The sequence below is a fragment of the Mesoplodon bidens genome (genome assembly GCF_964165515.1).
Source record: "Mesoplodon bidens genome assembly, chromosome: 6".
In the NCBI taxonomy this organism is placed as follows: Eukaryota; Metazoa; Chordata; class Mammalia; order Artiodactyla; family Ziphiidae; genus Mesoplodon; species Mesoplodon bidens.
The window spans coordinates 34,211,692-34,236,524 of NC_138162.1; the positions used below are offsets into that span (position 1 = coordinate 34,211,692).

General features: G+C 40.4%; 1 protein-coding gene across 2 annotated transcripts in view; it reads left to right on the plus strand.

Annotated features, from left to right (window-relative positions):
- The window catches only part of ELP1 (elongator acetyltransferase complex subunit 1), a 63,676-nt gene that overhangs the window by 23,780 nt on the left and 15,063 nt on the right, over window positions 1-24,833 (plus strand). For both annotated transcript variants that reach the window (XM_081237136.1, XM_081237135.1), the window contains 16 exons: window positions 770-952; window positions 3,162-3,268; window positions 3,831-3,934; window positions 5,109-5,162; window positions 5,255-5,360; window positions 6,215-6,330; window positions 6,700-6,773; window positions 7,522-7,600; window positions 7,703-7,782; window positions 9,356-9,493; window positions 9,603-9,688; window positions 10,011-10,159; window positions 10,732-10,855; window positions 11,766-11,863; window positions 13,330-13,531; window positions 15,634-15,695. In XM_081237136.1, coding sequence (XP_081093262.1) covers window positions 770-952; window positions 3,162-3,268; window positions 3,831-3,934; window positions 5,109-5,162; window positions 5,255-5,360; window positions 6,215-6,330; window positions 6,700-6,773; window positions 7,522-7,600; window positions 7,703-7,782; window positions 9,356-9,493; window positions 9,603-9,688; window positions 10,011-10,159; window positions 10,732-10,855; window positions 11,766-11,863; window positions 13,330-13,531; window positions 15,634-15,695 — 1,762 coding nt within the window. The remainder of the gene's footprint in view (window positions 1-769; window positions 953-3,161; window positions 3,269-3,830; window positions 3,935-5,108; window positions 5,163-5,254; window positions 5,361-6,214; window positions 6,331-6,699; window positions 6,774-7,521; window positions 7,601-7,702; window positions 7,783-9,355; window positions 9,494-9,602; window positions 9,689-10,010; window positions 10,160-10,731; window positions 10,856-11,765; window positions 11,864-13,329; window positions 13,532-15,633; window positions 15,696-24,833) is intronic.

The following is a 24,833-nucleotide window of genomic DNA, read 5'->3' on the forward strand; positions in this document are numbered from 1 at the left end:
GGGCATAAATAACTTACCTTGAACCTTGAAAAAGAGATAGGTTTAGGATTGCCAAAGAAGGATTGAGAATGTTGAGTGTGATGGGCAGAAGAGTGTCAGTGAGAAGCCGAGGCAGGAGTGCTCCTGCGTGGGGCTGAATGCAGTGAAGAGACTGAGTCCAGGGAGAGCTGGTTGAGTAGGAAGATCAGACTGGTGACTCAGCTTCAGTGGGTGCTGAGGATCTGCTGCTTGAGCTGAAAGGCAGGAAGGAGCCATTGTGAGTTCCCCCGTGAAGTAGTAAAAACAGGCCCTCCTCCAGTGTCTAAATGCTACAGGAGGAAGGCATTAGCGGCAAAGAAGTCATCTCCCAAACGAATTAGTCATTTTGATATGAGATGCTTAGGAAAGGATCCGTTCAATTGAGACCTAAATATCTGCTGGAGCCTGGTTTGAATGCTGGTAATTGGTAACAATGGAAGACTGCTGGGGTTTATTAGTGTAGGGCTTGGGGCAGTCAGTTTTTCTTCTGTAGTCAGTTTCTTGAAATGTTCTCTTCAAATCTAAAGATCTCAGAGTATAAGATACTTAATTTTAAATACTAGAAAAATGTATTCTTAAGCCAGGCGAACATTATTTTTGGATTTTCTAGTATTGGGCATTACCTCAGGTTTTGTCCCTCCAAATAATTAGGAGTTGACTGTATATAAAGTGGTTCATTCTTCATTCAGGAAAATCTCGGTGATGTTAAAGTTTTATTCATGTTTTGAAAATTCTTCGATGTTTAAAACAGAATTCAGTTTGAGAACAGTGAAGATGAAGAAGTAAACCCACTGAAGCTCGGCCTTCTCACCTGGGTTCAGGAAGATGTTTTCCTGGCTGTGAGCCACAGTCAATCCAGCCCACAGTCTGTCATTCACCATCTGACTGTGGCCCCTTCTGAGATGGACGACGAGCAGGGACAGCTCAACATTAGGTATTCCAACAATTCGCTGTGTTCCATGTGTTAATAGGCAGATAGAGTTAGGCTTCTTTTATGAGCATGGGACTTTTTTTTTTTTTTTTTTTTTTTACTTCCAGTGAGCAGGGTTGAGGGGCAGTGGCTTCCTTTTTAGACATACTTAGCAAGAGGGTTAAGTCTAGTTTTTAGTCATGTCAAAATATAGACTAAAATACATCAAGAAGTGGTGAAAAATAGCACAAATGCCAAGAGATGAGGCAAAACATTTTTAAGGTGTGTTAAAATTTTTCATTCACCTTATATTCCAGCAGAGTAATTATTAGCCTATGAGAATTAGCCACTCTAATTACCCTTGCTAGTTATTAAAATCGATTATGAGATCTATATATATGCACTTCATTTTGATTTAGTGACTTCAAAATACTCCTATACATTTTGTTTGGCACTTGATTGCATTTATTACTAGAAAGCCTCTTCTCTTTTTCTTTGCTAAAATTTCATAGCTCCCTGGCCCTGAGTTTCATTTTGATTCCTGACTGCATCTTTGTCACGTAACAGGTTTCATTAATGAATGTTGTTTTCTGTATCGCAAGCCCTATTGTGCACCAGGTAGCGCTGTGTGGACAGCTCCGAGAAATCCTCAGGTTTCCAGTGTCAAAACTCGGCACCCTCGGCATACATTGATAGTAATCCCCAGATTCACATGTAATTAAAGTTCTGCTGGTTAGCTTTAAATTCTGAAAACCGTTGTTGCAAAATTAGGAACGTTTCTTTATTGTATACATGAAGCATATTCCAAATGTAGTCATTAACTTCTAATCTTTGAATGATACTGCTTCATATTTTTTTAAAAAATATATTTATTTATTTATGATTTATTTTGGCTGCGCCAGGTCTTAGCTGTGGCACTCAGGATCTTTTTTAGTTGCGTCATGCGGGATCTAGTTCCCCAACCAGGGATCAAACCCGGGCTCCCTGCATTGGGAGCATGGAGTGTTAACCGCTGGCCCACCAGGGAAGTCCCAATAATGCTTCATATTTTTAAAGGTTTTGTGAATATGTCTGGATGCAGAATATGTTCTAGCTGCATGCAGACTTAACAGGGGCTTCCTTTGGAAAACAGAGCAATTTACATTAGAAATGCCTAAATTGTGCATGTTTCTACTACTTCAAATTTGCAACTTTTTATCATTATCTTGTAAAAGGTAAATGCCGTCATCTCATTTGCTATAAAGGAAGTGAGAAGTCATTTAAAATATATTTCTGCTGCTTTGACTTTTGTTTCTCAAAAAAGACTATTTTGTTCATACAAAATGTTAATGTCTTTGACAAATATATAGTCCCCCAATCAGCTTATAGCTTACATTTACTATAGCTTGTGCTTTGTAAAAGGTACTCTTTTAAGTGCTTTTCCTATATTAACTCACTTATTTCTCACAACACCTCTCTGAAGTATGTACTGTTGGCGCCCTCATTTTACAGCTGAGACAGCTGAGGCACAGAGCAGTTTAAGTAACTTGCCTGAGATAACGCAGGTGGAGCCAGGATCCAGTCCCAGCCATTGCACTTCCAGAGTCTATTCCCTTAACTTCACAGATAACTTATCCTCCCCAAATTTGTGGCATTTTGGGGTTTTTTGTAGATTTGTTTAAAACTCTTTGAATAAATGTTAGCATTGGCACCATTTGCTTTTATCGTACCTCTTCCACTTCCTTTAAGACATGTCTACTCTTGGTTCATTGACTCAGGAAAAAATATAATGGCAATAACAGATTCCCCTCTTCCCATTAAGGGAGACCCACAGATTTCTATGAATGAATATAATAGCAATATAGGTATTAAGTGTGCTCACTTTCCTACAGATTCACTGCTTTATTTAATGCAGTAAATTGAAATAAGTTGCAATAAGTTATATAAAGTTGCTGCCAGAATAGGAGTGATGACCTCACAATGTAGACACCTACTTATTGACATTGTGGAAAATAATGTCATGTGACAGGTAATTGCTTTACCTGGGCTTGCGCTTGCAATAGTTTATCTATTAGTGTGTATATACATATGGGTGTGCGTTTATTATGTTTGTTATATTGAAATAGGCAGTGCAGCACCAAAGGAAAATTGCTTCTTTTTCTGTTCTGCAAAATCAATGAAATGTCACTACTTTGGAGAAAAAGTCTGTTCACACCTCCTTCACTTCCTTTTTTTTTAATTTTACTCTTGTCAGTTCATCTGTGACAGTGGATGGGGTCATAATCAGTCTGTGTTGCAACTCCAAGACCAAGTCAGTAGCACTGCAGGTGGCTGGTGGTCAGATACTTAAGTACCTTTGGGGTGAGTATCAAAATGTTAGGAAAGCGGGGGCTTCCCTGGTGGCACAGTGGTTGAGAGTCCACCTGCCGATGCAGGGGACACGGGTTCGTGCCCCGGTCCGGGAGGATCCCGCATGCCATGGAGTGGCTGGGCCCGTGAGCCATGGCCGCTGAGCCTGCCCGTCCGGAGCCTGTGCTCCACAACAGGAGAGGCCACAGCGGTGAGAGGCCTGCGTACCGCAAAAAAAAAAAAAAAAAAAAAAAAAGTTAGGAAAGCATGTTTATGACTTACGTAGGTATTTAATTCTTGAGCACATATACTTGTATCTTATCAGTGTTGCGGTGATTATTAGGTCTTTTAACTACCCTGAAAATCCCTTATCTATAGAGTGGAATTAGCAGGTGTGTTCTCCCTGTATTTTCTCTTGTAATGAACTGGAGTACTTTACTGAGTTTCCAAAACACATTTGGAAAGTGATTTAAATTGCATGTTAAGTATTTTAGCAAGTATTGATGCAACAGTTTTTTTTTTTTTTACAAAGAGCAGATAAGCTCTTGGTAAACCTCATCTGCCAATCCTGCAGAATCACCCTCTCTGGCTGTTGAGCCATGGAAGAACCCTGGTGGATTTCCTGTTCGATTTCCTTATCCGTGCACACAGACCGAACTGGCCATGGTTGGAGGAGAGGTAAGTAAACACAAGGCAGAAAAACTTACCACTTAAGAGCAGTGACCCAGGAACTGACAGCATTAAGTAGAAAGAGTGTGTGCTTTGGAGGTGGGCCTGAGTGTCCACTAAAGCGCAAGGCAACGATGAGAAGTTTCCTGAGCCTCAGCCTCTAAATCTCTGAAATGGGGTCAAGAGCTTGCATGTAGTAGTTCGTTGATTCCTTTCCTTGGAAGTATAAATTCAAACACAGAAAAATGCAATTGGCAGACTTTTATCCCCATTTGTACAAAACATTCAAAGTTAGTTTATAAGTAACTTTTGGGGACAACAGAAATGTAATCTTGAAACTAGTATTCAGTAGGTTATCATTCATCAAATATTAGAATGCCTATAATTGTGGCCAGTGGTAGGATACAGTGGTTACAAAACCAAACAGCTGACTAATTCCTGCCCTTCTGGAATTTTTAATCTATCAGTACAGGTATGGCTGTCCCTTCTGATAGGAGAATGAAGTAAATGAGCAGGGTGTAATGGTAGAGAATAGAGAAGTGTTTGAGGCTAGTTAGAGGATGGTAGCTGTGAGGATGGGGAGACCAACTTTTGATGGTCTGGGAAAGCCTCTAGGAGGTGGTGGTGTATGTGCTGAGATGTGAAGAAAAAGAAAGCTCTATCTCTGAGAAAGGGAGAGTGTTCCAGGGAGGAGGAACTATCCATACTGTGAGCTTAGAAGAACTCAGCTTATTCAAGGAACCTAATGGAAGCGATGGCTAGACCTTAGTGATAGGCCATGGGAAAGAGTGTGGCTTTGCTCATTTAACATAGACTGGAAATTGATGACTTTAATCAGGGAGTAGTGTGATGGGCTTCACGGTTTGAAAGGTTATTCTGGCTGCCCACTAGAGAGTAGGTTGAAAGGGAGGAGAGTGGAAGTGGCTGTGAGTGGAGGCAGTGAGGGGCCAAAAGGTGATACGTTTGAGACATGCGTAGGAGATAGAAACGGCAGGGCTTGCTGATGCACTGGATGGCGTCATAGCACACTCTGCACTGGACCAACCACATCTTAGGCATCTTCAGTCCCCATTACAAGGACCTAGATGTGAAATCATACGGCATTGGAACCATGTAATAGAAAAGTTTGGTTTAACTGGTTTGGTTAGAATTGTTTGTAATTTCATATTTTATTTCTTTGCAGGAATGTGTCCTTGGTCTGACTGATAGATGTCGCTTTTTCATCAATGACACTGAGGTATCAAGGCTTGTTCTGACACTGGATCTTTTTCAGTCTTGGCTCCAAGTAATATAGCTAACTCTCCCCTTTGCCTGCCTGACCTTTTGTAGGTTGCTTCAAATATCACATCATTTGCCGTATATGACGAGTTTTTATTGTTGACGACTCATTCCCACACTTGCCAGTGTTTTTGCCTGAGAGATGCATCATTGGAAAGTAAGTTTTCAGTGTATAAAATAGAAAATAGTCCCTGTTCTAATATCATTTGTCCTTTGAAGTCTTGATGACTTAAGGTTGTTGGATACTTTGGCTTTTTATCATGGAGTCCTAGACTGGAGAAAACTTTTCAGGTTCATTTACTTAGCCCCTAATCTCAACATGATATCTCAGTTGAATCACTCCACACCAGTTAGCAAAGAGAAGGAGGTCCTTCCTTAAGCAGCACATCCTAAGGTAAACAAACAATTTTCAGGAAATTTTTAAATATAACTAATATTTTACTTTGAATTACCATGTAGGCACCAAACTGGCAATATGCTCAATCTTCTTTGTAATCTTCCTTTTCTCACTGTGGCAACCCTCCATTGTATATCTGAAGGACTCCATCTCATGGTTCATAGGAAATCTGCTGCATTTTTTTCTGTGTTTCATGTCCCCCCACCCAGCGTGTATGTGTGCGCATGCACACAATTTTCTTATGAAAAAAAAAGCCCACTTATTTTCTTTGCTTCTATTGATAACTTGGAAACAGGGAATCTTTCACTGATATGATCGTAGCTTTATCAGTACACTAGGACAGAGAGAAAGTGCCCAGTCCTGCCTGCGTTTTCCATATCAGTTGAGAAGTTGTGTATGGGCATGTGCATGGGGGCTCTGTGAGAGAGCACAAAATTCTGGGATAAGGTTGTTTATCAGAGGGGCTAATGGTCTTGAGGCTGAGTGAGAGAGCAGTGTGGCTTAGTTGTTAATTGCTTCCTTCTACTTTGGATAACATGCAGTTGCAGCTGCAGTTAATGGAAAGTGGCTTGTCCTGACACTGATTGTTAAGGCTTAGCCTATGGTGTCTTTAGCATTACAGGCAGGTCTGAGCAGCAGCCATGTGTCTGATGGGGAATCTCTGCGGAAGGTGGAGAGGGGTTCACGCATTGTCACTGTTGTGCCCCAGGACACAAAGCTTATATTACAGGTAAGCTGATTTTTCAGGCTATGTTTCTGATAGTCATTTGACAGTAAATACCAAACAGAATTCTTGTGGATTATATTTTAAGCTGTCTTATCATTTGTGTTAATTTATTATAAGCCTTTCCTTGCTAAGTTCTCTGTTAGCTTTATACAAAGGAGTGTTAATACAGGCTCTGCCCCGTAAGGCTAAGAGGGAAACTTCTCTTAAAAGTCAAAATAAATCTTGAGCACAACTGAATTTTGCCAAAGGTATGCTCATTTTACAGTGTTGTGTTAGTTCTCTAAGAAGAGTTAGGTAAAGTTGTATATCCTGGGTATTTAATTTTTTTCTGTTTAGTTAAAAATGTTATTGATTTGATTTATTTATTTTAAGATGCCAAGGGGAAACTTAGAAGTTGTTCATCATCGAGCCCTGGTTTTAGCTCAAATTCGGAAGTGGTTGGACAAGTAAGTACCATGTATATGGTTAGTTAGCTTATTGTTATGACTTATGTGTGAAGACAGCAAGTATTCCATTAAGATTTTTAAAACTTAAAAGTCTTTAAATCTTTCATTACATATATCTTCAATCAGATTCTCAGAGGCTCTCTTTTTTTCACACTTTGATTCTTATATCGTATGGTGTAATAAACGTTCCTAGCAGAAGGGATCATGAGGCTCATTGTACGAAACAGGGCTTCCTAGCCTAAGGGGAACGATATAGGCTTTAGATGGCCTGTGAACCCAGGGAATTTTTGCACCGTCCTGTGTCTATGTGTATTTGTCTGGGCAGAAGGCCCAAGGCTTTCAGCAGACTTATAAAAAGGCCTATGACCCAAAAATGCCTGAGCCACTGTTGTGAAGGAAATGATCCATTGTTTGAATCTCTGAATTTGGGGGAAACTTTATATTGGAAAGATGTTTACTAACATTTTGTTAAAAAAGAAAGTAGCTCTAAGTTCCATAATGATTTTCTTGTGTGCATGTGTGTGGATATAGTCCTCAACCGGCCATGATGACTAAATCACACCTTTTAGGAAGGTAAATGAATCTGGTACCTGATTTTTTTCATTCTATGATTTCAGAGTAGAAATCCAGTAGTAGTTGGGCTATAGTCTTAATTTTAACTGGTTTATATCATTATGAAAGTATGCTGAGTCCAGGGAGCTTACTTTTTGTGAAATGCCCTCTCTGTCCACTTTCTGTCTCTTCACAGACTAATGTTTAAAGAAGCATTTGAATGCATGAGAAAACTGAGAATTAATCTCAATCTGATTCATGATCATAACCCTAAGGTAACATTCTAAATCTGATATTTATCATAGCTTACCTTAGGCTTGAACTAAGATGATCTGAACTAAAATGTTTTATCCTTTTTTTATTCTTTTCTTGGGTAGGTGTTTCTTGAAAATGTGGAAACCTTCATAAGACAGATAGATTCTGTAAATCATATTAATCTGTTTTTCACAGAATTGAAGTAAGTATTCTGAATAATTCATGAGTATCATATGCATAATTTTCTCTCTTCTGGTTAAGGAAATCAGACAGATAAATAGAGGAGAAAAATTACTTTTCAATATATTTTTTTAATCTCTAACTCTTAGATGCCACATGTACTGGATTTTCAATCTTTTCCCTTTTTAAAACTAAGACTTTAAAAGATGTCATTTAGAATTATTATTTGACTTTAATTTTAGGTGTACATAAAAAACTTAATTGAAATAAATGGTGTCTTTCTGCAATGACTTTTTTCTAACTTTCTATTTTTTTATTTTTATCTTTTTCTAACTTTTCTATATGTTTTAAATTTTTCATTAAAAAGTTGAGAAAATTGTCCAGTGAGCATCCTGTACCACCACCTAGATTCTACAGTTCATATTTTCCTGTATTTGCTTTACCACTATTTCCCATCTGTCCATCCACCATTCATTTTTTTTTTCCTAATGCACTTTTTAAAAAAATTAATTTATTTTTGGCTGCATTGGGTCTTCATTGCTGCGTGCGGGCTTTCTCTAGTTGTGGTGAGCGGGGGCTACTCTTCGTTGTGGTGCGCAGGCGTCTCATTGCGGTGGCTTCTCTTTTTGCAGAGCACAGGCTCTAGGCATGCAGGCTTCAGTAGTTGAGGCATGTGGGCTCAGTAGCTGTGGCTCACGGGCTAGAGAGCGCAGGCTCAGTAGTTGTGGCGCACGGGCTTAGTTGCTCCGTGGCATGTGGGATCTTCCCAGACCAGGGCTCGAACCTGTGTCCCCTGCATTAACAGGCGGACTCTTAACCACTGCGCCACCAGGGAAGTCCCCACCCTTCATCTTTACTTTAGACAAATTTCGAGGTAATTACAGGCATCAGTCCACTCTACCTGTCAGTACTTCACCTTGCATAACATTAACTAGATCATATTCTTTGTGTATGGGGTCCCCCCGCATGTAAAATTTATATATAATGAAATGCACAGATTATAAGTGTACCATTCACTGAGTTTTGACAAATGTATACTTCCATGTAATCTTGACCCCTATCAAGATAGAGAACATTTCCTTCATCTCAGAAAGTTCCCCCAAATCCCTTCTCGTTTATTCTTTGTCCCCACCCTCTTGGCAACTGCTTTTTTGAGTTTTTCACTGTAGATCAGTTTTGCCTGTTCAAGAACTTTATATAAATGAATCATATAGTATACTATCTTGAGATTCATCCATGTTTTTGCATGTATCGCTAGTTTATTCTTTTTTATTGCTGAGTAGTATGCCATAGTGTAAACATACTGCAGTTTATTTCTTCATTCTCCTGTGGGTGGACACCTGGACTGTACCCAGTTTGGGGCTATATGAATGTAACATCTGTAAACATTAACGTACAAGTCTTCTGTGGACATGTTTCCACTTCTCAGCAAGTTTTTCCATTTTTCACCATATGTGAATATTTTTAGAATTAAACTGTCTTCCAAAAGCCATTTTTTATTTATTATCTCATCAGCACTCCAACATATATGTTAGTAGTTTGATAGCTGGGACATGTGTTCCATTAGTGACCTTGTAATACACACTTGTTCTCAGGGAAGAAGATGTTACAAAAACCATGTACCCTCCCCCAGTTACCAGCACTGTCCAGCTGTCCAGCGATCCTGATGGGAAAAAAGTAGACCTTATCTGCGATGCTATGAGAGCAGCCATGGAGAACATAAATCCTCACAAGTACGTGTGCTCTCGTTAGTTGGCATCTTTTGAGTAACAGAAGTGTGGAGTTGTTTTTCTTCAGCTTGCTCATCTTTCTTATTCTGGTGTACTTCACTTATTACTTCAGGTACTGCCTATCCATACTCACCTCTCACGTGAAAAAAACAACCCCAGAACTGGAAATTGTGCTGCAGAAGGTACACGAGCTTCAAGGTAGAGACATGTTGACAGAGTGTGTGTATCGGGGCCTCGACTGACATCGGGTCTTCAGTCTTCTGGAGATCACACTGACCAGGACCAGGGTCACATCACTGATCTAGTGTGTGGCTTTTTGGTCTCCATTTTAAGACCTGGGTCCATTTCTTTGAATGCCGCCCTATAAAGCTTGTACAAAAGAGTCAAAAGAATATATTCATCTGGTGTCCAGTTCTGCCAGGAAAACGTATTACTTTGTCTTTTTGGTTATGTTGCTAGATGTGTGGGTTTTTTTCCCCAAATGGTTTTGTTACTGTTTTGTTTTCTTACACACTGACAGGAAGTGCTGCACCTGTTCCTGATGCTGTGAGTGCTGAAGAGGCCCTGAAGTATTTGCTGCTTCTTGTAGATGTTAATGAATTATATGATCATTCTCTTGGGACCTATAACTTTGATTTGGTCCTCATGGTAGCTGAGAAGTCACAGAAGGTATGTGGAGTTACTACTTAGACATACTTCTCATTTTTGTTTATGCGAACGTGGTAGTATGAAACAGTGCTCCTGACACTGCAGTGTTTGGTCTGATGTTAAGGCTGTGAGGACAGGCCTCGAGGCAGATCTGTGAGTCTCCAGGGCCCATACTTCCAAGCTCATTCTCTATCGCTGTTCTGGGCTTACCAAAGTGTTTTGATTGCTAGGTTGAGCAATCGAAATAAAATTACTGGGTTATTTTTAAGCTTACAGGCATAAGTGTGAACAAATTCTTCTCTTATAAAGGAAATATAACAAATGATTCATATTCCAGTCCAGTTCTACCATGTAGCTTCTTTTTCCAGTGGAAATTGGGAACCTGGAGAATATGGCCATATGTTAAGGCATTTTTACCAAAAGTGGTTTTATGTAGTTTGGTTTTATATATAATTAATATATTAATACACTACATATTTTAAAAATGATGTAGCTTTCATTTCATTGCTATAATTATTATGTTTATTTTATAAGTAATATAATCACAAGCAACAAAATTGTCCTTTACAAAAATTTTTTTTTTTAATTTTTAGGATCCCAAAGAATACCTTCCATTTCTAAATACACTTAAGAAAATGGAAACGAATTATCAGCGGTTCACTATAGACAAATACTTGAAACGGTATGAAAAAGCCATTGGCCACCTCAGCAAATGTGGTAAGTGTGAGGGTTAGTATGTTTATTTCTGCTTCAAATATTCTTTGGAACTAGGGAGGGTATAAATTGCAATCAAATGTTAGTTTAGACAGACTGATTTCAATTTCCACACCTGAAAATGTTAACAATTACGTACCCGCACCTTATTTTTATCATATGTTTTGAAAAGCTGAGGGTAAAGCAAATGTCTTTGAATGAACGGGAGGAGCTCAATAGCTAAGAAGATAGAGTAGATGCTTTTGAGTCAAGAGTGATCATCCTCGAAATTCACTTCAGTGTCTTAAAATCAAAATTGGTTGATAATTCACTCACACCTGAAGGAAACCCAGCTTGTCTGAGTGGCCATGCCTACTGGCAGTGCCCTGACCCAGTTTTGATTGGCAGTGATATGGAGTCGAAGCAGCACGATGCCGGGTGTTGTGCTTCACCCCATCCCTGACCAGTACTGGAGCCTCAGGCTTCAGCAGTTGTGACTCTTTCCTAAGGGCTGAGTCGGGGACAAGGAAGAGTCACTTGGGGTGCTTGTTAAGCATTCAGCTTCTGGCTTCCTTGGAGGATCTGATTCAGCTGGGCTGGGATGGGACTCAGGTATGTGTATGGTTAATAAGCTCCCCAGGTGATTCTTACTAAGGAGGCTGAGCAAACACTGGGCTGGATGGTCATTCATCAGGGGTAGTGTAAAATTCCTTTTAAGTAGAACTCTGATTCCAATTGGTGCTTCTCATACCTCAGAATCTGCAGTGGTGCTCATTAAAGCTCACACTCCTGCATTCCCATTCTCCAGATACTCTAATTATGCAGGTCTTAAAAAGGTCCCTTGTTGATTTTATGTAGGGACCATTGGTAGAAATGAAATCCATTATGCTTCCCAAGTCTCAAGCTTGTGTGTGTATGAATCTTATTCCTGTAGGACCGGAGTACTTCCCAGAATGCTTAAACTTAATAAAAGATAAAAACTTGTATAACGAAGCTCTGAAGTTATATCCACCAAACTCGCAGCAGTACAAGGTGTGTAGCATGTGATGTGAGGCTCTCCTGATTTTGCTTTGTGCTTTAGTTGGAAAAGGATGAAGCTCCTGAGTCCCTGACATGTCCTTGGTTTCAAGGTTTGTCTTCAAACTAATTAGCCTCATGTTGAACTTCTTATCTGGGAGAAAGACCCTGACCTGTTCCTTTCCTGAAGAACTTGCCCAGGCCAGAAACCTAGGCGTTGTCTCTGAATCCTCCTCGGGAATACCATGGCAGTTTCCATCCTGCCCCTCCTCCAGCCCAGACTCAGGATCATCCTGAATAGTGCTGATCTTTCCCATATATTTCTGCATAAAGTTTGGTTCGTTTGTTTGAAATCTGTTTAGCTTTTCTCATACGCAGATACTTTGCTTATCAGCTACATGTATTATAATTCTTACAACAACCTGGTAGGTGTAGTGCACAATTTTCAAATGAGGAACCACCTTGCCTCAGGACCTGGGACGTGAGGTGGTCGACCTGGGATATGGAGCCCGTGCCATCACCACCACCATTTTCAGTTTGTCCACAAATTGCACACGTGTTTCTGTGATCTGGCCCCTGCCTGCTTCTTTAGCGTCAGCTGCCTCTGCCAGCCCTCTACCTCCCCTTCCTTTAGCCCTCCTGTCCTTCTAAACTCTCGGGTCTCCTCTGCCAGAAAGCCGTTCCTGGCTGAGGTACCTAACACTGAGCTCCCAGAGCACCTTGTTCTAACCTTGGGGATGGTATTTATCAATCTGCTATTTACTGATTTGTTGCCCACCAGGTTGTGGGTTACCTTAAGGGCAGGGACCCCGTGTTATGTCCCTCTGTTTCCCTGCCTAATACTGAGCCTGGGGAGTAGAGAATTTGGCCAAAGCCTGCCTCTTTGCTCTCATTTGCCTTATCTGTTCGTCTCCTGTGCTCTCCGTGCTTCAGTCATACCAGCCTTCTTATTATTCTTTCCTGTGCGTTCCATACCCATTCCTGCCCGACGGCCATGGTGCTTTCTGTGCTCTTGGCATGGAATACTGTCCCGTAACTCTTCACATGGCTTCTTCTCCTCACAGCCCTCTGAAATAGCACTCCCATCGCTCTGTCCCTTTACCACTACCTGCCATTATGCTGTCGACCACAGTGTGTTTATAAGTCTGTACTCTTTCACCACAAGAGCAGGAACTTGGGAGTGTTCCTTGTTACTGTTTATTTTTTGTTTGTTTGTTTTTGCTTTGTTTGGCTTTATTTTTTGCTTTGCTGTTACTCCCGCTGCCCTGAATAGTACTCAGTAATTATTTGTTGGATGAATACATGGCACATGCTCAGTAAAGTTTTGAATGGAAGAAAGATTGAATTCACTGGTCATCCACAGGGTTTTTCTAAGTCATTCCAGGGAGTTTCAAGTATAATGACCGAGGCAGCCTACCTTGGAGATTTAAAAGAACAGTTATCACCTCTCCTCACCAACCCTTTGTCTCTTCCTGTCCCAGGACATCAGCATTGCTTACGGGGAACACCTGCTGCAGGAGCACCTCTGTGAGCCAGCAGGGCTCGTGTTTGCCCGCTGTGGTGCCCACGAGAAAGCTCTCAGCGCCTTTCTGGCTTGTGGCAGTTGGCAGCAAGCTCTCTGTGTGGCAGCCCAGCTTCACTTGACCAAAGACCAGCTGGCTGGGCTGGGCAGAACTCTGGCAGGTAAACACGCCATTAGGTTCTCCCAGATAACTTCTCTAATGGCTTTGTGTCTCTGTGGTTTTGGTTGGCAGTTTTGCAGACACGTGTCAGGCGGCAGCCCACCTTGGTGCACTGTCATGTGCATGGGTAAAGGTTAATTTGGAGTGGCTTATTAGGTAGAGTAAAGTTGAACTGCTACGAGAGTTCCCCAAATACAATGGCACAGTAAAGAAAGCAGTTTACTTGTCTCTCTCATGGCACTGACAAGTCCTCCCATGGTGCGGATCTGCCATCTCTTAGGCAGAGAGTCAAAGGTGGATTTTCTCCACATCTGTATTCCAGTCCTCGGGAAGGGGAAAAGCTGGAATCGTGAGAGAACACTCAAAGTTGGAAATGACTTAGCTAACACTTTTCTCTACCTCATTCACCAAACTCACATTTTACAGGTACACCTAGTACAGTGTAGCTGGGTAGCAGTGTGCCCTGCAAGAATATAAAGATGAATTTCGGGGTGGGACCGTTCAAATATAGACAATAGATCATTGGAAACCATAATAGCAATTTTCAGAAATGAAGCCAAATGTATAAGCAGTGTGAAAGCAAAGGCAGTTTAGCTGTATCAGGATCTAGGGATTGCCTGAACCGGAGGTGAGGTTATTCCACAGTCTGATTTCTTAGAGTGGAGTGGCATTCCCAGAGTGCCTGGGAGAAGAGACGGGTGGGGCTCTGGCCCTGTCAGCTGTGCTTGAAGTGAGTGAGTGGCTGGTATATTTTCCCCCTTACCTTTTCAAGAGTCTTGTAAAAATTGTTATGATCTCCCCATAAAAAGCAGTCCTGAAAAAAAATCCAAACTATATCCTGTTCAATGTACGTACATATTCTCTTTAGTAATTTCACATTGTTTTTTTCCTTTGGGATTATAAAAATGTGTGAGATTATCACTTTTCTGTTTCTGGCATTTTCTGGTTATTAGATCTGTGGACTCTTCTATAAGCCCTTTGAGTTTCCAAGCTAAACTCTTTTTACAAGTACCGAGGAGTCCTTATTTGAGTCTTACTAACCCTTCATTCTGGCTCCGTTGATACTTCTGCTCTAGAAACTTGTTATTTGTAGTTTAAATTTTCTAGTTCTTTTCTTGGTGTCTCTTATCTTCTCTTACATTCTTTCCAACTCTTAGCTTGCTGTTTGTCATGCCTTATAATGGAGTGCACCTAGTTCTCCCAGATGCTTAGCAGAAGAAGGTGGAGAAGACAGTGCTCAAAGATTTTTGAGAACTGTTACAAGGTGGAGTCACTTCATGTGTACATTTAACTTAGGCAGTTTACACAAGTCACCAAAAGAAAGAAAAGGTAGCTACTTAAACAGTGGAGGTGACTCTTCCTGGTTTTGTCAGTGATAATATGCCCTGGAGTTAGCATGAAATGGGAGACGTGACTCTGCCAGCCCCTTAGTTAACTCTGGGTTCTGTGTGCCTCTCATAGTGTAATTATCTCAACTGGGCTGAGTATGAGTCTCAGATCTGAAGATACTGCAAGACCCCTGACATAAGCCAACTACCCCCATCTAGTGCTCAACCAAAGAAACAGCAGCCTCTTCCTATTAGAGGAAAAAAATGGATTAGTGAGAGATGCTAGGTCAGTTTCCCATATGTGTGCCTTTGTAAGCATTTTTCTGACTGAGTTTGACTCTATGGGATTTTCACATCCCATGCTAAATTTTGATGGTAACTTCCATTTAAGATAGGACCCCGTGGTATTCCTGCCTGTCTCTCTCATAGAAATTCATAAAGTATATAGTTTGATACACAATAAAGACATATTAATGAAGCATTTCAGCAAAAGAACGCTTAACTCTGTCTTACCCAGTGCTTCACAAACGTACTTGACCTGAGAATGGTTTCTTGGTTCTGCCTTTTAGGATCCTTTGAGCAGTCTTGGGGGAACACGTTTGAAAATGCTATTTTAGAGCAGTTCACTTTGAATGTATACTCTGTAGAGCTCAGTCTCCAATTTGTAGGAGAACATTTTGATTTAAATAGTACCACCAAAAACCGTTTCAACTTGAGTTTTGGGAATACCGTTCCTCGTAAGCCAACTGTGCTCAGATGCTTATTGTCTTTGCAGGAAAGCTAGCTGAGCAGAGGAAGCACGGCGACGCAGCCACAGTTTTGGAACAGTACGCCCAGGTAAACTCAGTGCCTCCCGTCCACACCCTCTGCCCCACCCCCAATCAACAAGCAAGGGCTTCCCAGTCGTACGTACCTTAGTGATCATGAAAATTAAAGGAACTGTGGGTATTTAGGAAATCCAGAGATAGTATTTGCCCTGAGGGTCTCCCATGTTGCTGACTTGATTTGGAAATCTAAATTCAGTATATCTCTAAGTAATTACACTTGCTGTGAGGTAGAATACCAAAGAACTCTATTATAATATGCACTAGTGGCTTGACCTTGGTAGAAAGTATAAATTAAATCTGAAGGGGATTATACCTTGTATATTAACTTGCCGAAGTAGAAACAATGAGAAAAGACTGTTCTCAACCAAAGTGATGTAGCGTTGCACCCTTTTTTGGCTTTCACTCCCGTTCTTTCTGTTGGAAACGTCTCTTTTACCTCGGACAGCTTGATGGGTTCCAATTTTTCACCAGATTATAAAGATAAGTACCTATAACAGCTTTTGATAGAATTCTCGGATTTATTATGAAAATAATAAAGCCTATGTGCTGTCACAGACTTAACAGGACACAGGTACACAATTAATACCAGGGATTCCTGCCTTCTAGGGTTTTGGCCTTTGATGAGAAAGTGTTTGTTACAGTTGTCACTAGTGGGCACATCTACATAACAAAATTGTGCTTTTAAAATACTTCATTGTCTTTCATGTAATAAGAGTGAGTGAAAGAAGGTAACTGTGATATCATTAGATCCTGGAAAGAAAATACGTTGGGTGATTGAGCTGACAACATGAAGATATATCCCCCCTAAGATGGTTAATGAAATGGATAAGATGCCTGCTTTTGATTTCCAACATTTCTGTTTGACTTTCTTAGAATTTCCAACTCTCTGCTTACATGACCCATCTGTTCTTGCACGTTGTTTTTTCCATTAGAGGTGTTATCATATTCATTGTACTGATTTTAAGTTCCCAGCCTCACAATCTCAACATCCCTGCCATATCAGTCGTGTTCTGATGCTTGCTCTGACTGTTCAAACTGTTTTTTACTCCCTTTTGTATGCCTTGTAATTTTCTGTCAAAAGCCTAATGTGTGTGATATACTGGGTAAAAGCAAATCTGATAAATGGGTCTTTAATGATATGGTGATGAGGCTGGGGGTTGGGTAGGAGAAGGGTTCTGTAGTCCTGTGATTAGCTGTCAGTCTTTAAGTGAGCATGTACCTCATCTGTGAACTTCACCAGTGCTTCTCAGTTTTTTTCCACTCCTTAGGTAGGACAGGAAGGTTAGAGGGGGCTGGAGTTGGGTATTTCCCTGCCTCCACATTGGTCAGGCCCTGGTAAAACCCACTTCGATTAGGCTCTGCCCAAATCATTTGAGTGCAGGTCTTGTTAAAAAGATCAGTATTTTCAAATGTCTGCTTTTCCCTTCCCCCTGCTAGAAGTATGTAGTCACCGTGAGAAGTTCTGGTAGGGCTCCTGGAGGTAAAAACTCACGAAAGTGTAGGAATCTCCGTAAGTATGGACCCCTATAGAGTTTTTAACTCTTGGCCTTATCTACAGTGAGTGAGATTAGCTGGAGAAATTCAGTCTTTCACCCTAAGTGTGATGTTTGCTAGCTTTTTGGGGAGTTAATAGTTGTGAGAAACTGGGAGGGCTGTTGTTGGAGTTGGCAAACTATAGCCTGTGGGCCAAATCTCGTTGGCCACCTGTTTTGTAAATAAAGTTTTATTGGAACATAGCCCCACCATTTGTTTACCCATTGTCTGTGGCTGCTTTTGCACTTAAAACCACAGAGTTGAAGAGGTGTGACAGAGACAGTCTGGATGAAAGTCCCAGAAAGCCTACAATATTAACTCTCTAGCCTTTTACAGAAAAAATGTGCCAATCCTAGCCCACTTGTGTGGAGGAAATTCCCTTTTATTTCTGGTTCTGAGAGTTTTTATCATGAACGGGTATTGAAGTTTGCTGATTGCCTCTTAAACTAAGACGTTTTCTGTTTTGTTTTTAGACCAGTGATAGGGTGAATTGTATTGACGTTTTTTCTTTTTTTTAATTGAAGGATAATTGTTTATTTACAATGTTGTGTTAATTTCTGCTATACAGCAAAGTGACTCAGCTGTACATATATATACATTCGTTTTTATATATTATTTTCCATTATGGTTTATCATAGGATATTGAATATATACTTCTCTGTGCTATACAGTAGGACCTTGTTGTTTATCCATTCCATATATGGTAGCTTACATCTGCTCACCCCAACCTCCCACTCCACCCCTCCCCGACCCTCTTCCCCCTTGGAAACAAGTCTGTTCTCTATGAGTGTGAGTCTGTTTCTCTCTTGTACATACGTTCATTTGTGTCATATTTTAGACTCCACATATAAGTGACACCATGTGGTATTTGTCTTTCTCTTTCTGACTTTCTTCACTTAGTATGATAATCTCTTGTTGCTGCAAATACCATTGTTCTTTTATATGGCTGAGTAGCATTCCATTGTATATATGTACCACATCTTCTTTAACCATTCATCAGTTGGTGGACATTAAGACTGTTTCCATGTCCTGGCTATTGTGAATAGTGCTGCTATGAACATAGGGGTACATGTTTCTTTTTGGATTACAGTTTTGTCTGGATATATGCCCAGAAGTGGGATTGCTGGCTCATATGGTAATTCTATTTTTAGTTTTCTGAGGAACCTCCATACTGTTTTCCATAGCAATGGCACCAACTTACATTCCCACCAGTGGTGTAGGAGGGTTCCCTTTCCTCCACATCCTCTCCAACATTTGTTATTTTATAGAGTTTTGATGGTGGCCATTCTGACCTGTGTGAGGTGGTACCTGATTGGAGTTTTTATTTGTATTTCTCTAATAATTGGCACTATTTAGCATCTTTCCATGTGCCTCTTGGCCACCTGTATGTGTTACTTGGAGAAATGTGTATTTTGGTCTTATACCCATTTTTCGATTTGGTTGGTTGTTTGTTGAGTTGTATGAACTGTTTGTATATTTTGGAATTTACACCCTTGTCCATAGCATCGTTAAGAAATATTTTCTGCCATTCCGTAGGTTGTCTTTTCGTTTTGTGTATGGTTTCCTTTGCTGTGCAAAAGCTTGTAAGTTTGACAAGGTCCCATTTGTTTATTTTTGTTTTTATTTCCATTGCCTTGGAAGACTGACCTAAGAAAACATTGGTATGATTTATGTCAGAGAATGTTGTTCCTGTGATCTCTTCTAGGAGTTTTATGGTGTCATGTCTTATGTTTAAGTGTTTAAGCCATTTTGAGGTTATTTTGTGTAGGGTGTGTTTCAACTTCATCAATATACATGTGGCTGTTCAACTTTTCTAACAGTACTTGCTAAAGAGACTGTCTTTTTCACGTGATATATTTTTGACTTTTTTATCGAAGATTAATTGACAGTAGTTGTGTGTATTTATTTCTGGGCTATCTATTCTGCCCCATTGATCCATTTGTCTGTTTGTTTTTATTTCAAACCATTCTGGTTTGATTTCTGTAGCTCTCTAGTATGTCTGAAGTCTGGGAAGGTTATGCCTCCTGCTTTGTTCTTTTTCCTCAGTATTGCTCTGGCAATTCTGGGTCTTTTGTGGTTCCATATAAATTTTATGATTATTTGTTCTAGTTCTGTGAAAGATTTCGTGGGTCATTTGATAGGGATTGCATTAAATCTGTAGATTGCTTTCAGTAGTATGGCCATTTTAACAATATTAATTCTTTCAACCAAGAGCATGGGATTTCTTTCCATATCTTTGAGTCATCTTCAATTATCTTTCTTAATGTTTTATAGTTCTTAGCATATAAGTCTTTCACCTCCTTGGTCAGGTTTATTCCGAAGTATTTTATTTTGGGGGCTGTGATTTTGAAAAGTATTGATTTTTTTACATTCCCTTTCTGATATTTCATTGTTTGTGTAAAGAAATGCAGCTGATTTCTGTATGTTAATCTTGTATCCTGCTACCTTGCTGAATTCGTTTATCAGTTCTAGTAGTTTTTGTGGGGTGTATTTAGGGTTTTCTATATATAGGATCATGTTATCTGCATATAATGACAATTTTACCTCTTCCCTGCCAATTTGGATACCTTTTGCTTCTTTTTGTCTGATTTCTGTGGTTAGGCCTTTCAATACTATGGTGAATAGAAGTGGTGTGAGTGGGCATCCTTGTCTAGTTCCAGATTTTAGCAGGAAGCCTTTCAGCTTTTCACCATTGAGTATTATATTGCCTGTGGGTTTGTCATAAATAGCTTTTATTATGTTGAGATATGTTCCCTCTATACCCACTTTGGAAAGGGGTTTTAACATGAATGGATGTTGAATTTTGTCAAATGCTTTTCTGCATCTATTGAGATGGTCATGTGGTTTTTGTCTTGCCTTTTGTTGATGTGGTGTATCACACTGATTGACTTGCATATGTTGAACCATCCATGGGAACTTGGGATGAATCTCACTTGGTCGTGGTGTATGATCTTTTTTATGTGTTGTTGGATTCAGTTTGCTAACACTTTGTTGCGAATTTCTGCCTCTGTATTCATCAAAGATATTGGCCTGAAATTTTCTTTTTTGGTGGTGTCTTTGTCCAGTTTTGGTATCAGGATGATGGCAGCTTCATAGAATGTCTTTGAGAGTGTTCCCCACTCTTCAGTTTTTTGGAGGAGCTTGAGAAGGATCGGTATAGGTTCTTCTTTTTATGTTTGGTAGAATTCACCTGTGAAGCTATCTGGTCCTGGACTTTTGTTTGTAGGGAGTTTTTTTAAATTACAGACTGTATTTCACCTCTAGTGATTGGTTTTTCAAATTATCTGTTTCTTCTTGATTCAATTTTGGTGGGTTCTATGTTTCTAGAAACTTGTCCATTTCTTCTAGGTTGTCAGTTTGTTGGCATATAATTGTTCATAGTATTCCCTTATGGTTTTTTGTATTTGTGCAGTATAAGTTGTCGTGTCTCCTTTTTTATTTCTTATTTTGTTTATTTGGGTTCTCTCTCTCTTCCTCTTGGTGAGTCTCGCCAGAGGCTTGTCAATCTTGTTTACCCTTCAAAAGAACAAGCTCTTTGTTTTATTGATTTTTTTTCTGTTGGTTTTTTTTTTTTTTTTTTTTTGCTGTACGCGGGCCTCTCACCACTGTGGCCCCTCCCGTTGCGGAGCACAGGCTCCAGACGCACAGGCCCAGCGGCCACGGCCCACGGGCCCAGCCGCTCTGCGGCATGCAGGATCCTCCCGGACCGGGGCACGAACCCGTGTCCCCTGCATCGGCAGGTGGACTCCCAACCACTTGCGCCACCGGGGAAGCCCTGTTGTTTTTTTAATCTTTATTTTATTTCCTCCCTGATTTTTATTAATTCCTTCCTTCTACTGACTTCATGTAATTCATGAATTACTTCATGGATTACTTTTTGTAATTCTTTTATTTGTTCTTTTTGTAATTCTTTTAAGTTGTTGGTTGGATTGTTTATTTGAGATTTTTCTTGTTTTTTGAGTAAGGCCTGTATCACTATGAACTTCCCTCTAAGAACTGGTTTTGCTGCATCCCATAGACTTTGTATGGTTGTGTTTTCATTGTCATTTGTTTCAAGGTATTTTTTAATTTCCTCTTTGATTTCATCATTGACCTGTTGGTTTTTTAGTAGCATGTTGTCTAGTCTTCATGTAATCATTTTTTTCCTCATTTATTTTTCTGTGGTTGATTTCTAGTTTCATGCCATTGTGGTCAGAAAAGATCCTTGAGATAACGTCTATCCTCTGAAATTTGTTGAGGCTTGTTTTGTGCCCTAGTATGTTGTCAATCCTAGAGAATGTTTCATGTGCACTTGAAAAGAATGTGTATTATGGGGTTTTTTGGATGTAATGCCCTGAAAATATCAATTAAGTCTAACTGTTCTATTGTATCATTTAGGATCTCTGTTGCCTTATTTATTTTCTGTCTAGAAGATCTGTCCATTGATGTGAGTGGGGTGTTAAAGTCTCCTACTATTATTGTATTCCTGTCAGTTTCTCCCTTTATGTCTGTTAATATTTGTTTTGTGTATTTGGGTGCTCCTATATTAGGTGAATACATGTTGACGAGTGTAAAATCCTCTTCTTGTGTTGATTCTTTTATTATATAGTGTCCATCTTTATCCATCTATATGGACTTTGTTTTAAAGTCTATTTTGTCTGATATGAGTGTTGTGACTCCCACTTTTCTTGTCATTTCCGTTTGCATGAAATATCTTTTTCCATCCCCTCACTTTCAATTTCTGTGTGTTCTTTGCCCTGAAGTGGGTCTCTTGTAGACAGGTATTGTAGGCTCATTTTTTTTTTTTTTTTTTTTTTTTTTTTTTTTGCTGTACGCGGGCCTCTCACTGCTGTGGCCTCTCCCGTTGCGGAGCACAGGCTCCGGACACACAGGCTCCGCGGCCATGGCTCGCGGGCCCAGCCGCTCCGCGGCATGTGGGATCTTCCGGGATAGGGGCACGAACCCGTGTCCCCTGCATCGGCAGGCGGACTCTCAACCACTGCGCCACCAGGGAAGCCCTAGGCTCATTTTTTTAACTCAGTCTGCCACTCTGTGTCTTTTGATTTGAGCATTTAGTCCATTGACATTTAAGGTAATTATTGATAAGATATGTATTAATTGCCTTTTTAACCTTGTTTTCCTGTTGATTTTATATTTTTTCTTTGTCCTTTTTTCTTTTTATCTTTTGTGGTTCGATGATTTTCTTTTGTGTTATACTTATGTTCTTTTTGGTTTTTTGAATCTATTGTATGTCTTTGATTTGTGGTTACCCTGTTTTTCCATTATGTTAACCCCATCCTGTATCTGCTTGCCTTAGACTGCTAGTCATATAGGCGCAAACACATTCTAGGAAATGAAAAAAAAAATCTACATTTTCTTACTCTCCTCCCCCACATTTTATGCTTTTTTTTTTTTTTTTTTTTTTTTTTTTTTTTTTTTTTTTTTTTTTTTGCTGTACGCGGGCCTCTCACTGCTGTGGCCTCTCCCGTTGCGGAGCACAGGCTCCGGACACACAGGCTCCGCGGCCATGGCTCGCGGGCCCAGCCGCTGCGCGGCATGTGGGATCTTCCGGGATAGGGGCACGAACCCGTGTCCCCTGCATCGGCAGGCGGACTCTCAACCACTGCGCCACCAGGGAAGCCCTATTTTATGCTTTTGATGTCTTCTTTTACATAGTCATGTTCATCCTTTTGCTGTTTATTGTGGTTATCATCACTTTCACAGAAATTAAAAAAATTTTTTTTTTTGATCTCTGTACTGGCTTATTTAGGTGATTTGCTTTCCAATTGTGATTTTCTCTTTCTTATATATTCTTTTCTATTTAGAGAAGACCTTTCAATATTTCCTTTAGGATAGGTTTAGTATCGCTGTATTCTTTTAGTTACTGCTTGTCTGAGAAATTCTTTGTCTTTCCTTCTATTCTAAGTGATAATCTGCTGGGTAGAGTATCATAGGTTGCAGACTTTTCCCTTTCAGGACTTTGAATATATCTTGCCCCTCCCTTCTGGCCTTGCAATGTTTCTGTAGAGAAATCAGCTGATAGCCCTATGGGGGTCCCCTTGTAATTACCTCTTTGTTTTTCTCTTGCTGCTTTTAGAATCATCTCTTTATCTTTAACTTTTGCTATTTGTATTATAATATGTCTTGGTGTAGGTCTATTTGGGCTTACCTTGTTTGGGACTCTGTTTCCTATACCTGGATATGTTTCCTTCTTTATGTTTGGGAAGTTTTCAGCCATAATTTCTTCAAATACATTTTCGATCCCCATTGGCATGTTTTATATTATCCCATAGGTCTCTTACATTGCTTTCATTCTTTTTTTTTTTTTTTAATTTGCCTTTCTGTCTGCTGTCCTGATTGGATGATTTCCATTATTCTATTGATATCTTCCAGGTCACTTATTTGTTCTTGTGCATTATTTATTCTGCTGTTCATTGCTTTTCGTTCAGTTGTCATCTCCACAAATGAGTTTTCTAATTTTTCTTGGTTACACTTTATAGTTTCTAGTTCCTTTTTTTTTTCTTTTTTTACAGTACTCTGCATTTCTGTCAATAGCCTTCCTTAATTCTTTCAGTATTTTCATTATCTCCTTTTTGAAATTGGTGTCTATTTGACTGAAGAGGTCTGTTTATTTGTTCTTTCAGGGGAATTCTCTTGGTCTTTTAACTGTGAGTGGTTCCTCTGCTTCTTCATTTTACTTATATTTCTCTTATTCTGTGAGTTTAGGAGAAACAGTTAGCTACTCTTGTCTTGGAGGGCGATTTATATGTGGGTCCGTCCCTGTGTATCTTATGTGGGTTTAATATTTTTGGTGCGAGGGCTGTTTTTATTTTTTATTTATTTGTTTATTTATTTGGCTGCATCAGATCTTAGTTGTGGCATGTGGGATCTTTGTTGCGGCATGTGGGATCTTTCATTGCGGCGCATGGGCTTCTCTCTAGTTGTGGCATGCAGGCTACAGAGCATACAGGCTTAGTTGTCCCATGGCATGTGGGATCTTAGTTCCCCAACCAGGGATTGAACCTACATCCCCTGCATTGGAAGCAGATTCTTAACCACTGGACGACCAGGAAAGTCCCACGAGGGCTGTTTTTTTTTACAGATACCTGTAGCTTCTTTCCTCAGCATGTGCTGGCCATCATCCCCTTGATAGGGGGTGTGCAGATATGGGAGTTAGTGCCTGGTCTTGGGGTTCTCGGTGGCACTGGCAGATCATGCGCACTCCTGGAGCGTGCGAAGGGAGTAGAGGCAGCTCACAACCAATCCTGGAGTCCAGAAGGGTGGTGGTGACAGCTGGTGATTACTCCTAAAGCCCAGAGGGCAGCCACTGCTCGTGACCGCTCCTGGAACTCGTGTAGGCGTTGTTCTGCTGCCTGAGAGCTCCTGCAGGGAAAAAGGCTGTAGTGGCAGGTGTTGCCCCTCCCCTCACGCACTGCCCACACAATGGCACATGGCCTCTAAGGCAGCCTAGGTTTCCTCCCACGTACACTCTCAGGTGCGGGTGCACCAGACTCTAGCCCCTTCAGGCTGTTTGCGTGTAGGCCACTCCAGTTGTGTACCTGGGTCTGATCTCCGAAGCCCGAGTTTACACACCCAGCCCCTGCCCACACCAGAGGACATGCGTCTTAGGCTGGGG